Here is an 18,037-nt window from a genome sequence, read left to right on the forward strand (position 1 = left end):
TTAAATTTTTACCAAACTCTGAAATTCTTATACACCGCTTTCTTTACTTTTGAACAATATAGTTATTCTGAAGTCCCAAAAAGTTTCTTTGCACTTCTGCAAATTATTCACATACAGAATTCTTTGTGATGCAGTGGAAATGCCTGACTGATCAGCGAGCAGAAGTATTACTAAACTTTTTCATTCATCCCTAATAGACTTTGCTATTAGGTAATAAAAAAAGTTCACATTTGTATAGTCTAAAATGGTTAAAATATCACTTCTGTAATGTATACTGTTTTAGATTCCACTCAGTATTTTATGAAATAAATTGTTAATGAAGTAAACACCATACATACATATATACATACACTTGTGTGTGTACATCAAGTTGAAATATATAAAAATATGTACATATATACAGACACACTTACACACATGTATAAGCATATATATAAACACACACATGCATATATAGATATATATACATATATGTACACATACATATAAATATATATATATATATATATATACACACATATATATGCATGTATATATATGTATATACATATACATAAATTCCACATACACACATATATATATATATGTATATATATATATATATATAGATAGATAGATAGATAGATAGATAGATAGATAGATAGATAGATAGATAGATAGATAGATAGATAGACAGACAGATAGATAGATCGATAGCTAGACAGATAGATAAATGATATGTATACTTTAATTTACTTGAAGATTATTTCACTACATGACTTTGTGTGTGAGAAGGTAGGGACATTTATCAATACAAACGAACAGGTAAACATGTGCTTGTTAGAACTTAATAAAAAAGGACACATCACTTTTTGTATCTATCTCAGCTAATCCTAGAATTTGAAAATAAAAAGTAAACCTTTGTATAATATATATATATTTATATATATATATACACACACACACACTTACACATACACATATGTATGATATTTCAAATATACACAGTGTTTCAAAACTTCTAAAGCGATAACTTTCTCCATTACTTCAGATATAGCAATAGCAATGAAGTTGTATTTAGTTGTATTTATAATAAAGATCACTTAATGTAGCTTCAGTGAATATAAGCCTTCTAAAAATGAAAACTTATAATAAACTATCTTAAATGCTTATATCTCCAAAGAATTTTAGCTTTTTTTACTACTGACCATAAAAATAGTATGGACTTTATTGCAAAATAAACAACAACCACGTTCTGGAAAAAAAAAAGTAATAAAATTCCAATTCTCAAATACTATTTTGGAAGAAGCTGGAAGGGGAAGATATTACAGAAATTGATCATCTATGGATAGGTATATTTAGAATGAAAAGTTATATTTTATGGTAAAAGACCAAGATAAAAGTTGAAACAGTAAATTATTTTTCCCTCTATTGTTCTTTTTTTTATATTTTAGAATAAATTGATATGAAATAAAATATTTTCTAATAAAATACTGCAGAACTTAATATTTGTTGTCATTTTGTTTCTTATTAGTTGCTTTGAGTGATTGGTGAGAAGAAATGATTAAGATAGAAGAGAGATAAATAACACTGAAGAAAACACAACTGGAAGTGGGGGTACTTAAGCCAGAAGAATCAACAAATGGAATTTTAGAATGTGAAAAATATATAACCCCCTTGACAAATATCATTCTTCACTTTTAGATTACAAATCTAATTAATCCCTTTTTTTCTCTTTTTTTCTTTTGTTTTTCTTTTACTTATGGGAAATTGGCTAAAGAAAGTTTCCAATTGTATGGAGTTAATTGTTTTTCTTTTTTTTTTTGTTTCTTTACTGCATTGAAAGAAAGAAAGAAAGACGAGATGAATAACTTTATTGAAGAGAACTCACTCATTCATCACTTCCCATGAACGAAAACAATAAAAATATGAATAAAAGTAATATAAATGATATAAGACAATAATAAAAAAAAAAAAAGAAAGAAAGAAAAGGAGAAGAAGACGAATTAGCATGCTGAAAAGTGAAGTGAGACTGCTTTCAACACAAAACCACTATCAAACTACAACTACAATATACATGGGAACAGAGTTGTAAAGTTTTTTCCATGTTTCTATATACGCAATTGAATAATGTCTAACATGAAAATGGAAAAGTTAACATAATCAAATGAAAGAAAGAAAGCTATTATTATTGTGTTTTTTTAATTACCTTAGAAATCTTCAGAAATCCAAATGCAGGAGTTACCATGTCATATGTCATTTGAAAATTGTCGGGAAGAAATTTTTTTCCAGGACCAAACTTTCTCCCTATAATATTACCGCTTGAAACCATGATGCTTGTTTATTTTTTTTCTCTTCTCCTTTAAATTTATTTACTAATATATGTTTATTTTCAATATCTCTTTAAGAGATTAAGATCTATGAAAATTTTGGGGAAAAAAAAGCCTTAAGTGGTGTTCTTGATAATTTAATACTTTCAAAAAAAAAAAAAAAATTTGAGAGAAACACCTTTAGTAATTATAAAATTCTAATCCTTAAATGTTCACAAGTTAAATGCATTTTCTAGTCAATTTACTTCTGGTACAGCTGCAACTTCAAATAAATCTTTCCCAAATGCGTGCTAACTTTGGATATAAAAGATTCAGTCGTGACATGCCTTTTTTAAAAGTTCTTCAGATCTTTGTCATCATGAATATAGTCGGATTCTTGGTTTGGTCCATTCAAAGCTCTCTCCTCTTCATCTTCCTATTGTTTCTAAAAGGTAGATCGCCAAGTCCCATCACTATAATTAAACTGCAGCCTGTGCCAAAAAATTGGCAGCCAACTGTCATATCCTGTTATAATGACTACTACTTGGTGTCTGTTGCTTTTGAAATCGCACTTTGTGTTTGGTCTCATAAACATGCATGGTATGCTGCAAGCAGGCACATGTCACAAGTAGAGGTTCATAATCGAGAATGCACACACCGCTTCTGAGTGGTTGAGCAGCCACAATCTACAATAATTAGTGCGCTAGATCAATATCAATCAATAAGAAGGGGATGGTTTCTCTCAATGGACAACAACGGGCCCTATGACAGACAGAGCAGAGTGGAACAACCACCACACGCTCTCTGTGACAGGCCCTCGAGGGGGGAAGTCTAATTCATCTCAACAACTGCCAACGCTAGAAATTTTTAGAATCGCTTCTCTTGATTCCTCCCCCCACCCCACCCAGTTACAACTGATTCTCCTCCCCTTTTGCTGCACCTCCCTCTCCCTTCGAGTGTAAGCTTAACCTCAAGGACGAAGCGATTTGATGAGCCAGTACTAAGTCCACAAGTGATTCTGTATCTTTCAAGTAAACTGATCCATATTTTCCTACACTCTATTGGAATGACATCATAATTATTGCAGTGAACTCCGAAGATTTCAGAATATCGAGAAGCAAGCACGTTCTTTCCCGCTACTGCATGAAAGAACATTCATATAAATACAGGCTCCCGTTCTTTAGCTGTTCAACTTTAATTTACTCTAAGTGTTTGCAACACGAAATCGAAACAACAGTTAACGAACACGATTTTACAGTCTTTCGAACAAAATACACGACAAACTAACAAACCAGGAATTTAAACAACACAACACCACCACAACAAACAAAAATAATTTCATTTCTTTTCTCTTTTTTTATTTTTATTTTTCTTTTTAATTATAAACAGTACAGTGAAGAAATTATTTTTGCGTCCCGATCAGCATTGGAAAACAGAAAGAATCTACTACATCTTCACAGAATTTTTCCTGATTGCTTCGGAATAATCTTCGTCTTAACGATTTCTTTCTTTCTTTCGTTCTTTATTTATTTTTCAATTAGATTTTCCGATATTCACATTACTATACATCAGTGCAACCAACAGAAAGTGTGCAAAACAAACTGGAAGTAGTTTCCAAAACACATGCAAGCGCGCACACACGCATATATATAATAATACACACACATACATACGCGCACACACATACGCGTCCGCACGCACACAAGCACACACACACACACAAACATACACACACACACCACGAGTTTATATTATTTATATATATGAAGAGAAAAATATTTACCTCAAGTGGCTTCATTGCTGGCTGGATATCGGCATGTCGAGGATTTCAGTCAGAGAACTGGGGACCCTAGTGAAATGGATAGCAGACAAACCAAATTTAGGTTTGAATAGCTCCAGGCTTACTGTCAGGATAGTGACGACAACTATACTCTCTCACACAAATATCACACACACTCCTTGAATCAAAAAAATATACATATAATAATAAAAATAATAATGATGATGATCGCTTGACTTTGCGAGGGGGAAATAATGTATATACACACACAAACAACTGTAATTAAAAAGAAAAGAAAAGAAAAATGCCATCAACTACCTAAAAGGAGACAAGGAAATACAGAGAGATGGAGAAAGAGAAAGAAAAGGAGAGAGGGAGAAAGAGAGAGAGAGAAAACACCAGTAGACACAATCAATAACTTACATTCTCAGAGGACATCCAAAAGGAGAGAAAGAGAGAAAGCAGGAGAGAGGAAAAGAATGGGTGAGTGCATATGCATGTATGAGTTTATGTTCGTATACGACAGGGCATGTGTCTATGTATGTTCGTGTGTGTGTATGTGTGCGAGTGAGTGAGTGTGTAAGAGAGAGAGAGAGAGAGAGTGTGTGTGTGTGTGAGAGAGAGAAAGAGTGTACGAATGTGTGTGTGTGTGTGTAAAAGTGTACGAATGTGTGTGTGTGTGTTTGAGAGAGTGTGTGTGTTCGTCTAAAACGACAGATGCATATCGATAGAGAGAATATTAATTTGGAGTTTGTAGCATGACCACAGAGCAAACAAGGGATGACAAAGCCTTCATCATCATCTCTAATTCACAAGACGACACAGAGGACGAAGACATTGAGAAAGGAAAAAGAAAGAAAGAAAGAAGCCTTTCCGAATACTAATATTTCATTCTCTTGTGTCCCTTATATGTGTAATTAAAATGCTCTCTAAACGGTTGATTAGTTTAAGCAATTATTGTTGATAGAGATGAAGGATGAAAAAGAAAAAGAACAAAAAGAACCAGAAAGAAAAAAAAAACGGACAGGAAAAAAAAAACGAGAGAGAAACAAAAGTCTAAGTATGAATGCGAAGGTAGGGGTGAAGGAAATTCCTACCGCCAGCCACAAGTTTTCCTTGGATCACGACAGAAATATGGTTATCCTCTTGAGACGTTGATGCAGCTTGTTGAAGAAGACAGAGAAGTAAAAATTCCTGACTGGGTCAAAGCTGACGTCCCCTACTATGTTATGTCGTTGGTCGCTTTGCGAGTTGCCGATGCAGTGGGCCCCGCCAGCAACGTACAGTACCGTCGTAGTGAATGGATCAATGATGCTGAGCCCGATGCGAGAGTGAGAGAGGACTGCAGCGGACGAATGTCACAGCTACTTGGCAAGGACATGCCTATACAGAACGGCCATAATTTTCTTCCTTTATCAATCAATGATGTGCCACTCCAGTCAAAGACACAGATGGCACTTTAATACCATATGGTTATGCTAATGTGCATGCTCTTGATTAAAATTCTCGTTTTGTCAATCAATCTGACGGTAATTGTGTTCTGCGACACCGACCGACCATGACAAATTTATGTTATTGGGAGGGGAGACAGATAGAAAGTGACAGAGAGACGAGGGAGATGAAAGGGATGGATAGAAAAATAGAGAGAGAAAGAGAGAGAGAGAGTTTAAACGATAGGGTGGTGGGGCGCAAAGATAAAGAAGAACGAAGTGTGGGAGGGTTGGTGGGTGGAAGACAGAGATTGAAGGAGGATGACAACCAGGAGGCTTGTTGCAGCAAAAACAGTAGTAACAGTAGTAGTAATAGTAATAATAGTAGTAGTAGTAACAGTAATAGTAGTATTGTGTAGGCAGCAGTAGCAAAGGCAGAGACGGACCCTCTGGAGGAATGTGATGCGGGGGTAAAAGCAGGCAGAAACAAATAAGTCACACAGATACTCACACACACACGCAAACACAGAGACAAATTAACAGACACACACACAAACATATATTGCTATACAGGCACAGACAAGAAGTACACAGGCACGCGCTGACACACGCCACACTTAAAAAGTGTACATATAGATATCAAAAAACATACATATCTATCTATCTATCTGTTTGTCTATCTATCTATCTATCTATCTATATCTATCTATCTATCTATCTATCTGTCCGTCTACATATTTATCTTTCCGTCTATCTATTAGCCTATGTGTATGTTTATCTATCTATCTATGTTTTTACTCACACACATGCATACACACATTCACACACTCACACACACTCTCGCACTCTTTCCCCGACACACATGGAGATATTATAGATGAAGATGCTGAGAGGAGAGAAAAATCACGACATCGATGATGCCACACTAGAGATATGTAAAGTGCAGAATAAAAGGACAAGGAGACAAGAGAAACAACATTTTTGGGGACTGTAACATAATATCGATCCTGCCGTCTTTCACCTTCTCTTTCTCTATCACTGTCTTCTTTTTATCCCTTTATTTCTTTTTTTCAATTTGCTCGCATTTACAATTATTATTATTTCGTGATTTAATCCTATAACCTCGTTTTATCACTTGTACTTGTTATAGGACAAACAATGATACTTTCTCAAAATTTCACACACACACACACACACACACTTTTTCTCTGTCTCTCTTACACACACACACACATACAACCAAACACACCACCACAAACACGCACATTCATTTGGGGTGAACAAACAACGTATCTTTCAATAATAATAATAATAATAATAATAATAATAATAATAATAATAATAATAGTAATAATAATATACATTACTGCCTTGGCAAGCCCATGAAAGACTCTTTGGTGGAGATAACTGAGACAACATCCCAACCGTAATTGTAGTACCATCTCTGACCTATTCCTGATCACTTAATGTCATGTACTCGACGATAAAAGGCCACATTTGACAATGACGAAAATTTACTTATAATTTGTTGGGTTTTTTTTTCTTTCTTTACTTTCTTCTTCTGCTGGTTCCCTCAATTGTGAATGTGCGTTTTCTAATTGTCTCAGGTGCTTTTTGTTTGTGTTTTTTTTAACGTATATATGTATTATACATTATACATATATTTATACATATCTTCAAAATATACAAGACGTGTATGTGTGCGTGTGCGAGTTTGTGATGATGTATAATTTACAGGCAAAATAATGAATGTGTTACGTTAGTACGTACAGCATTGATATACATATATATATGCGTATGTATAAAAAAAAGTTTACATTCTCGGTGTCTCTTCTTAGTAAATGTGTGTGTGTCTTGTCTCTTTCTCGACTACTATACTTTAGGGCAGTTGGTATGTATGGATGGGTAAGCTGTTTCGTCGACGTCGTGTGTATGTTCTTGCCTCTCAGCCTCTTTCTCTCTCTTCACTTATATCGTTTTCTCTTTCTAGTGACTTTTATTTTTTCTCCCCAGCTTCATCCGTCCTCGTCCTCTACATGTCCATGATCGTCGTCGTCATCATCATCATCGACGTCGTCGTCATCACCGCCATCATCAGCATCATCGTTATCATTGTCGTCATCAACATGTACGTAATATCTATATATCGTCCCACTGTGCGGCAGGCAGGCAGGCAAGAGGAAGTGTTGTGGGGTGGGGGTAGGGGTGGAGGGGCGCGCGCGCACACACACACATACACATACACACACACACAAGCAAGCGACTGATATGATGTGAGAGTGCTTGATGCGATATGATGGTGATGCTTAGGGGAGGTTTCCAGCACGCGAGTACTGTCAACTAGACAGCAGTCGGCACCGTGCCCACGCCTGTCAGAGCCAGCAAAAACATTGGCAAAGCGGCCGGCAACCCTGCTATGATATGATATGATGAAGCCATTTGCCCTGCTTAAAATCCCTTCTATCTATCTATCTATCTATCTATCTATCTATCTATCTAACTGCCTCTCTATCTATCCATCTATCTATCTATCTATCTATCTATCTATCTATCTATCTATCTATCTATCTATCTAACTGCCTCTCTATCTATCTATCTATCTATCTGTCTGTCTGTCTCTATCTCTCTTTCTCTCTCTATATATATATACTTTTATTTATCTATCTAGTTAATCTCCATCTACCTATCTAAATGTCAATATACAACCGCGTGCACACACAGAGAGAGAAATGAACGCATGGGCACATGTGCACACGCACTGCCGAAAAGCACGCGTGTACACATGTCAGTGTATGTGAATGGGTGCGGGTCTGTGTGTGTGTGTGTGAATGAGTATTTGCGCGCGCGCAAGCGCGTGTGTGTTGGTATGTCAGACTCTCGGTTTGTTTTGAGTTGAATGTCGCATTGGCAAGTGAGGTCATTTAGCGACATCAATCGCTTCTGCAAATGCACTAGTAGTTTGAAAGAGGGAAAGAGGACACAAAGAGAGGGAGAGAGAGAGATTCGGAGACTACACATGGGAGGGGTGAGTGGGAAAGAAAGAGAGAAAGATTTAGACTTGGATGGGATGTCACATTCAAAATAAAATCAATAAAACTCACATACACACACACACACATAATGTTTGTGTATGTGTGTGCGCGTGCACATACATGCTCTCTCTTTCTCCCCCGCTCACTCTCTCTCCACACACATACCGATATATATATATATATATTATATATATATATATATATATAGTCTATCCGACCCAAGAGCCAATATCACTTGGTAACAACAGCGTCACAACAGCAATAATAATAGTTCTGAGTCTAGTTAGTCTACGACGATGAATTTGTCCGTCACAAACTCGACCTGTAAGCCTAAACCCAATCGTCGACAAGGCTTATCGTTGTGCTATAATCATTAAATCATTAAATCACCATCATCATTGCCATCATCTCTACATCATCGATGTCATCACGGTCATCGCCCTTCTGGTCATCGTCCCCTGTTATGATGATGATGATGATAAGTATGAGAATAAAGATGATAATGATAAGGATGATGATGATTATGGTTTTCATTATCATCTCTTCATCGTCATCATCACAGTCGACACGTCCTCCTTATCATCAACACCAGCATCACCATCATTAACTTTCATCCCCGTCCTCATTGTCATCATTTTAATAGCTTTATTAAAACAAATGATTTGATATTACTTGTAGCAGTCACCTTAACGACAACAATGATGAGGATGGTGATGAGGGCGACGATGACGATTCTGATGATGATGATGATGAAACGGCAAGAGAAAAAGGAAGACACACGCTCACACACACACACAATCACACACAAACTTATTAAGCTCGTGATGAATAACAAGCAGTATGATGATGGTCACTAAGTGAAAAACTGATCATGTCACATAACATCGCTTATTGAAAATCGATTTTTCTTCTCCAAAATTTGGGGTCTATCATCCCTCTTCCCTTCCTCGAATTCTCGTTACCAAAGCACACACACACACCGCTTATATATATATATATATATATATAATATATATATATATATATATATATATATGAGTGATAGTGTAAATGTAAGCCGAAACCTCACACAGTTCGGCCTGTACACGGATTTCACGAACAAACACCGCCAATCACAACAATAACTGTATTCAAATTAAATTATATCTCAACAACATAATTACAGGAATTGGCATATATATTGTTTGGGACCTGCAGAACTTGTGTATAAATTTATCTATTTTGCAATGTATTGCATCCTAAGAAACGTGTGCGTATTTCAACGTCAACATATAGATGTACATATTCACATCTATCTATCTATCTATCTATCTATCTATTATCTATCTATCTATCTATATATATATATAATATATATATATATATATATATATAATATATATATATATATTAAGGTATGTAGAAAAATACAACATGGACAAGAACGTATAACTCTAGAAGACGATACAATAAACATGGACAGGACATTCGAACCCCTCAGTCTTCAGTCAAGAACCGGATCATCGTAGTAATTTCGGCTGATTAATCTTGATATATATATATATATATATATATATATATATAATATATATATATATATATATAATATATATATATATATATTCCTAGAGAGAGAGAGGCAGTAAAACAGCTAAAGATAGGGATAGATAGATGGAGGACATATACATACATGCATGCAAGCATGCATAGGCCAGAACAAACGGAGCCATGTGGTCCAGTTGGCATGGGCCTACAATATTATTAGCGGCACAGAGAGGACCCTTTGGTAAAGAATTAGTTTTTGTGTTACGTTTAAGTACACAACGTACAAGGATATATATATATATATATATATAATATATATATATATATATTATATATATATATGGAGAGAGAGAGAGAGAGAGAGAGAGAGATAACAGGAACATGATGCACCAGCACTTAAATATATGGTGCGTGCATGAGCGCTATGTGCGTGTATGTGATATTATCTTCTAAGTATGCGTTGGTATGATGGAAAACGTGTGTGCGTAGAGGGAGAACGGTTAGGCGAAGAAAATATTTATCTTAGGATGAGATAATTTTAATAAATTGCGTCAGTAATAATTGTGATTAAAAAAAGGTGTCTGTGACAAACGTGAAACGCGTTCACTTCTCAAATTGATAGCTCTATCTATCTAACTATCTATCTATCTATCTATCTATCTATCTATCTATCTATCTATCTATCTATCTATCTATCTATCTATCTATCTATCTGTCTGTCTGTCTATTCGTCAATCTATCTACCCGTCTTTCTGTCAACCTACCTATCTGTATCTACGTATTTGTCTGTCTGTCAATCAACTCGTCCGTCTATTTGTCTCTCTCTCTCTATCTATCTATCTATCTATCTATCTATCTAGCTCCATGTTTGTCTTTCTTTCAGTTTACCTATCCACAATCCATTTAGCGATCTGTCTACTCTTTTATCTGTCTTTCTACTTAGTTACCTATTCATTTTCTATCTTATTGTTTTCTCTCTCTCTCTCTCACGTACACACACTATTTATCTACCTACCCTTCTATCTACCATCTATTTATCTGCCTATCTATAACTATTACCTTTCTACCTCTAACTATACTATAAACGTACTATGTCTACCTGCTCAGCTCTCTATGTATGTATCTATCTATCTTCTAATGCAGCTCCATCCCAAAGAAGGTAGCAGTATTGACGACGAATAACAACAGAGTTAAACATAGGATGAGGTGTGACACATATCAGCTGTATTTTAGCAATGTTTATTATCAGCACTGACGGAGGAAGCGAAACTGATATTTAGAACACAACTGCAGCTTGTCACTTGCTGACCTGAGAGAGAGAGAGAGAGAGAGAAAGAAAGAAAGAAAGAGAGAGAGAGAGAGAGAGAGAGAGAGAGAACGAAAGAAAACATTGAAAAGAACAGAAGGAATTGAAGAGGAAAGTAGTTTTAAAAAATCAAGGGATGAAGATAAATAAATGAATTTATTCATTCATTAGTCGATGGTAGCATAGGAGAGAAAGCGGTTCCTCGCTCCCATCTCTGACTCAGTCTCCCAAACAAAATAGATAGACTATCGATATTTACTTTAAAACTGTCCTTAGAATTGGATAACAATTGGGATAATAAGCTGAGGAAAAAAAATAATAATAATAATAATAATAATAATAATAATAAAACAAATATAAATTCTAACCCACCCACTCCGTCCCAATCAAAATAATAAGCAAATAAATTAAACGAATAAAAATAGTGAATATGCGACAAAACAATAATAATGATTCATTATCATTGGCATCGCACTTAGAAACAACTAGTGGCAATTATTCAGGCTCCGATGTGGAGTGCCATTACTCTTGTACACTGCAAGCAGAAGCTGACAACTGGTGTGTGTCATTAAGACCAAGCCGGACGGGACAGCAGACTCTCACAAAAGAAGACAAACTAAACAGTGTTTCTTCTTTTATGCAGATAAAAAAATAAATAAACAAAATAAAAAATGACAGAATGACTCATTCATTGAAATTTTATCAGCACTGTCCTTCCTGTGACGCAAGCCATCCCATTTATCAATGAAAAACAAATTTCGCAACTTACCGCCGCCATTTTGTAGAGGTCGTCTGTTGGTTTGTTGACAAGTTTAAATTTGCGACATCTGACAACGTCCGATGGGCGATTAGATTGCATAATTTTATGATTGAGTAAATATAACAAGACAAAAAGCAGTAGAATTCAGTGAAAATAATCTTATTTTATTTATTAATAAGCTAGAAAAGTTTCTATAACATGTTGCACGCCAGTTTACGGCAAGACTTGTCGGCTGGTGTAAAAGCGGGTTGACTACACTTGTAAGTCATTCGGCGAAAGAGATATTGAAACGAAGCAGAGAGCAAAATAATAACATAGTCAAATTTCAGTTCTGAAATGTAATATTTTAAAATGATCAAATTTCTCTCTTTCATAGAAATAAACGATCTTTGTGTCGCTGAAACGACAGGAGGAAGACGAGTACAAACGGGACGACCAAGCAATGTTTGTTTATGTTTACATACCAGTATAGCAACATGTCTTTGCCGGCAACCTTCATAATGTTGTTATGATTTTCGCTTTAAGATGTCTTATAAACATTCGAAAATTTATATGATTTTAATAAACTAATAAATAATACCGCGGTTAATTAAATTAATCATTTCCATACTATGCTTTATTTCTTAAATAATTTGTATTTTGAGTAAACTTTTTATTTTTGTGTTTTATACATTTTCGAAGATGCACAAATATGTAGATAGATAGATAGATAGATAGACAGACAGACAGACAGACAGACAGATAGATAGATAGATAGATAGATAGATAGATAGATAGATAGATAGATAGATAGATGGATGGATGGATAAAGTAGCCAAGGTGAACCATGTGCGAACTGAGTTATGATCAAAAGCATTCCATCCATGACCACCTTGTACCCAAGAATACATAACGTGTCTTTCTCTCTAATTTTGTGCGAGCAGGTGTGATTTGTGGACAATCCGGCTGTTATTTTTCGATAGAACGGGCGACTATATCGGGCTCATATATATATATATATGTTTAACTTATTCGGAAATCTTAATAAAAATGAAACTAAACATGTGTTTTGTTATACGTAAATATTACATAAGTATAAACTCACACATGCACATACATATATACTTTTTAAGGTTTCACCGACTAAATATTTCGTTTCTTGCGACTCAATATACTGTTGTTACAAAATGGGGGATCAGTTTTGGAACGGAGGAATTGCTTTCTTCTTTTGACCTTTCAGGGCACCAGAGTGTCTGAATCTTTATATATATATATATACATTTATTTATTTTGTAGACACGAGGAAATATAAGAGTTTATTATTACCAAAGTCAATATCAAAACAATGTGAAAGTATTTGTTTTATTTTTTCCCCTCTCTTCAATGTTTATCATAGAGGAGAAATCACTTTGTACGTGTGTTCGTCTGCTCGAAAGATTTTTCTGCTCTGTCCTGACAGTAGATCGTCTGCTTCAAATATCCTGACTCTTATGGCTGTCATTATCGTTTATTGCATATTATACAGTATTTCAAACCATTTAAGCGAGTTTACGACCAGGTTTCGATTCCTGGTTGTAACTATTTCATTTTATCGTATTACCCCCTTTTGTTTTTTATATAAGCATGAAGACCACACAATCTCAACCATTTTTCTTTTCTATCCGTCCAATCTTTACATCTCATGCTGTTTTTTACTCCTCGTGGAAGAAATTGTTTATTGTATCTCGAACACAGAGGAATTACTCAAAACTTGAAAGGAATTTCCGCGTCATAATTAACATTCCATTTAAAAGGGAATCTTCAAATTAAATTTGATTTCGTAACTGTAACGTTGATATTTAGCCCTAGGTCAGTCCTGATCTGGCAGACCTTATAATTTAAGGCATTCCAGCCGTGATCCTCCAGTATTTATCACTATCATTATTTAGTATATCGTGGACTAATTTTTCATTGTGGCCTTCTTTATTTCAAGGTAGTAGTGTAATTTAAGGGGGCTTTGGCGGCTATTTCAATTAATGTGGTTATGTTTTGACTATATCTAAAATTCATTTCAACGTGCGGCACCTCAAATTTACGAGGTTGGGGTTAAAACATTGAGACGATGGTGCTATGTTTCTCAAGAACTCTGGCAGTATTTAGAAATGAATTGGTTCCACCTCGGATATTATTCAACCAACAACAAGGGAGTCTCACAGGGGAGCCATTCAGTCGGCTAAAAATAGCAGCCAAATCTTCCCCAACTCACACCTTACCGCCTCACAAAAGGAGGGAACAACACGCTGAATAATAGTGCAACCTTAAATATGATGGAACATTTTTTTATCATAGGTTTACTCCACAACATTGAGTAATATAATTTCAAGATTCAAATTAGCGTATTATAATAATATTGATTTTGAACATAGGCACAAGGCCATTTTAAAATCGATACAAGTAGATGACTGGTAATTATTTTTTCTCGACACTGGAACAATAAAAGAATTTGATAAATTATTTATTTATAATAATAATAATAATAATAATAATAATAATAATAATAATAACAATAATAATAATTTCTTAGTTAAACCCAAGGCAGGGAATTTAGGGGCTGAATGATCGGTCGATTACATCGACTATACACTAAACTGATACGGTATTTTATCGACCTCGATATGATAAAAGTAAAGTAAACCTAGGTTAAAGTTGAATTCAGAACGTAATGGGTCATTGTCCGACAATCTGCCGATTCTGATTCCGCCGCTCTGACAGACAATAACAATAACGAGGATTTCTTACATAAGCAGGAAACTTCAGAGAGAGAGAGAGAAGGAGAAAGAGAGAGAGAGAGAGAGAGGGTGGAAAGATAGGGACGCACACACGCACGCGTGTACATCCATGCGCACGCGAACGCACATGCAGACACATACGTACCCGCATGTGCAGACACTTGCACGCAGACACAAACACAATAATACTATTGAGTAAACATTAACTTGAAAACGAAAAATAACAATTCTGTTCAAAAACGATGTGTGTGTGTATATATGCATACATACATACATACATACATATCTATCTATCTATCTATCTATCTATCTATCTATCTATCTATCTATCTATCTATCTATCTATCTATCCATCCATCCATCCATCCATCCATCTATCTATCTATCTATCTATCTATCTATCTGTCTGTCTATCTATCTATCTATCTATCTATCTATCTATCTATCTATCTATCTATCTGTCTATCTATCTATCTATCTTCTATCTATCTATCTATTTATCTATCTATCTATCTACACATTCTTCTGTTCGTTTTAGTCATTTGAACACAGGAATGTGGCCATGCTGGGGCACTGCCTTCAGGATTTTAGTCGAACGAATCGAGCCCACTACTTGCTATTCTAAAGCGTAGTGTTTATTTTATTGCTCTTTTATGTTGAACCGCTAACTTACGGGGGACGTAAATAAACTAATACTGATTGTTAAGTAATGGTGGGGGAGAAACAGAAACACACACACACACACACATATTAGATCTCTAATCTTCTTCAACTATGTACATATATATTACAGAGATGTACTTGCATAGCAAGTGATGCAGCACGGAATTTTGTCAGTGAACAGGTCGCGGTCTCAAAGCGACGAAAATATTTTGGCAAATTAAATTTAAATGTTGAAGTGTGTTTCTTAAATGGCTTATAAACACCTTCAACGATGCAATATATATAAAATTTCTGTACACATACACGGATTTGTATATATTCATATATATACGTGTAAACACACACACTCTCTCTCTCTCTCTCTCTCTCTCTCTCACACATACACACACACACATATATATACGTACATACATGTACTGTAGACATATCTATGAATGCATGTTTGTGTGTATACTCTCTTTACTTGTTTCAGTCATTTGACTGTGGCCATGCTGGAGTACCGCTTTTAGTCGAGCAAATCGACCCCAGGACTTATTCTTTGTAAGCCTAGTACTTATTCTATCGGTGTGTTTTGCCGAACCGCTAAGTTACGGGGACGTAAACACACCAGCATCGGTTGTCAAGCGATGTTGTTGGGACAAACACACACACACACACTTATATATATATATATATATATATATATATATATATATATATACGACGGGCTTCTTTCAGTTTCTACGAAATCCACTCACAAGGCTTTGGTCAGCCCATGGCTATAGTAGAAGACACTTGCACAAGGTGCCAAGCAGTGGGACTGAACCCGGAACCATGTTGTTGGTAAGCAAGCTACTTACCACACAGCCACTCCTGCGTATATATATATATACATATACTTATACATATTCACACAAACATACATACATGCAATAAATACATGCATACATACACATGCACACACATACATACGTAAGTACATACATACATACATATTCATTTGTGTTCACAATATAAGAAAAAAATTACGACAAAGCATTTAATGTGGTGCTCCAGTGATTCTACCATCCACACCACATAAAGCCCTACTGAGGAGCTTTGAGATCAACCCTGACACCTGGGAACACAAGTACCAGGCAGAAAAGGATTGTAGGGGCAATAAGAAAACATGAACAGTGCAAGTCCAGGGCTAATTTCTTGCCTGTAATCCCTGCAGACCACCAGTGTCTGATGTGGGGCATCATACAATGGACTTATTAGCCATAGCTGTTCACATTGTACCCCATCTTCTTCCCCCGTGTGATGTCCTGGGTCATTGTCAACCATGACAGACAAACTAATAATAATAATGATAATCCTTTCTACTAAAGGCACAAGGCCTGAAATTTGTGGGGAGGGGACTAGTCGATTACATCAACTCCAGTGTTTCACTGGTACTTTATCAACCCTGAAAGGATGAATGGTGAAGTCAACCATGATGGAATTTGAACTCAGAATGTAGTGACGGGCAAAATACTACTAAGCATTTCACCTGGCGTGCTAATGGTTCTGCCAGCCTGCCACCTTAACAATGATAATAATAATAATAATAATAATAATGATTTCAAATTTTTACCACAAGGGCAGCTTGCAGGAGGGAATTAAATCAATTACATCAACCCTAGTGCGTAACTGGTTCTTATTTAATCAACCCTTAAAGGGTGAAAGGCGAAGTCGACCTGAGTGCAATTTGGACTCAGAATGTAGTGGCAGACAAAACACTGCTAAGCATTTCACCTGGTGTGCTAATGATTCTGTCACCTTAATAATAATAATAATAATAATAATAATAATAATAATAATAATAATAATAATAATAAGTGGGGGAGCATCATAGCCATGTGTTGAGAGGGATTCTTTGGGGTTTGAATAATTCACCTCTGGAAACATGGGTGGTTCTTTCAACATCCTTAAACAACCCTTATTCAGGGACCGTTTGAGCGGGATGGGCTACTCAACCTGAAGAAAATTCTAACTGGGCCCCACCTGCAAGGTCATGTGCTGTTTATCTTGATATGAGATCACCATGTCGCGCACATATGGTTGTGATGCATGTGCCTGGTGTGCCTTTATCAGACGGGTAGTCATGATGGGTATATTGGGCTTCGTATATTTAACCCCAGTGTCACTTTGATGGCATGAACTGCTCTCTCACTCAATAATAATAATAATAATAATAGTAATAATAATAATCCTGATCTTCACTGATTGAAAGTGTTATCATGTCCATATTTTGACTTGGTATCAAAGATGGGCTTTAGTAAATATTCTGTTCAGTACCACAGATTTGCTTGTCAGATGCTTGACTTTAACCAGCTAAGCATATCCCTCAGCGGTGACGATATGTGCAACTCTGATCATGAACAGGAGTAGTGGGGGAGCATCACTGCTAAGTGCTGAGAGGAATTCTTTGGTGTTTGAATAATTCACCTCTAGAAACATAAGTGTTTTATTCATCATCCTTAAACAACCCTTATTCAGGGACCTTT

The 18,037-nt window shown here is 35.6% G+C and overlaps 1 protein-coding gene across 7 annotated transcripts in view; it reads right to left on the reverse strand.

The window, feature by feature from the left end:
- The window catches only part of LOC115232597 (zinc finger protein basonuclin-2-like), a 202,639-nt gene extending 190,491 nt beyond the window's left edge, over positions 1-12,148 (reverse strand). Inside the window, exons 1-2 of one of the 7 annotated variants that reach the window (XM_036500362.1) lie at positions 12,130-12,148; positions 4,072-4,137 (exon numbers count right to left, since the gene is read on the reverse strand). In XM_036500362.1, coding sequence (XP_036356255.1) covers positions 4,072-4,086 — 15 coding nt within the window. In that variant the 5' untranslated portion in view covers positions 4,087-4,137; positions 12,130-12,148. Of the gene's footprint in view, positions 1-2,188; positions 3,169-4,071; positions 4,138-4,491; positions 4,695-5,165; positions 6,089-6,860; positions 7,868-12,129 lie in introns of those variants that run through there. The other 6 variants (XM_029802568.2, XM_036500361.1, XM_029802569.2 and 3 more) reach the window with 6 other exon arrangements.
- Positions 12,149-18,037: the final 5,889 nt, after the last annotated feature.

The sequence above is a fragment of the Octopus sinensis genome, linkage group LG2 (assembly GCF_006345805.1).
Source record: "Octopus sinensis linkage group LG2, ASM634580v1, whole genome shotgun sequence".
Lineage (NCBI taxonomy): Eukaryota > Metazoa > Mollusca > Cephalopoda > Octopoda > Octopodidae > Octopus > Octopus sinensis.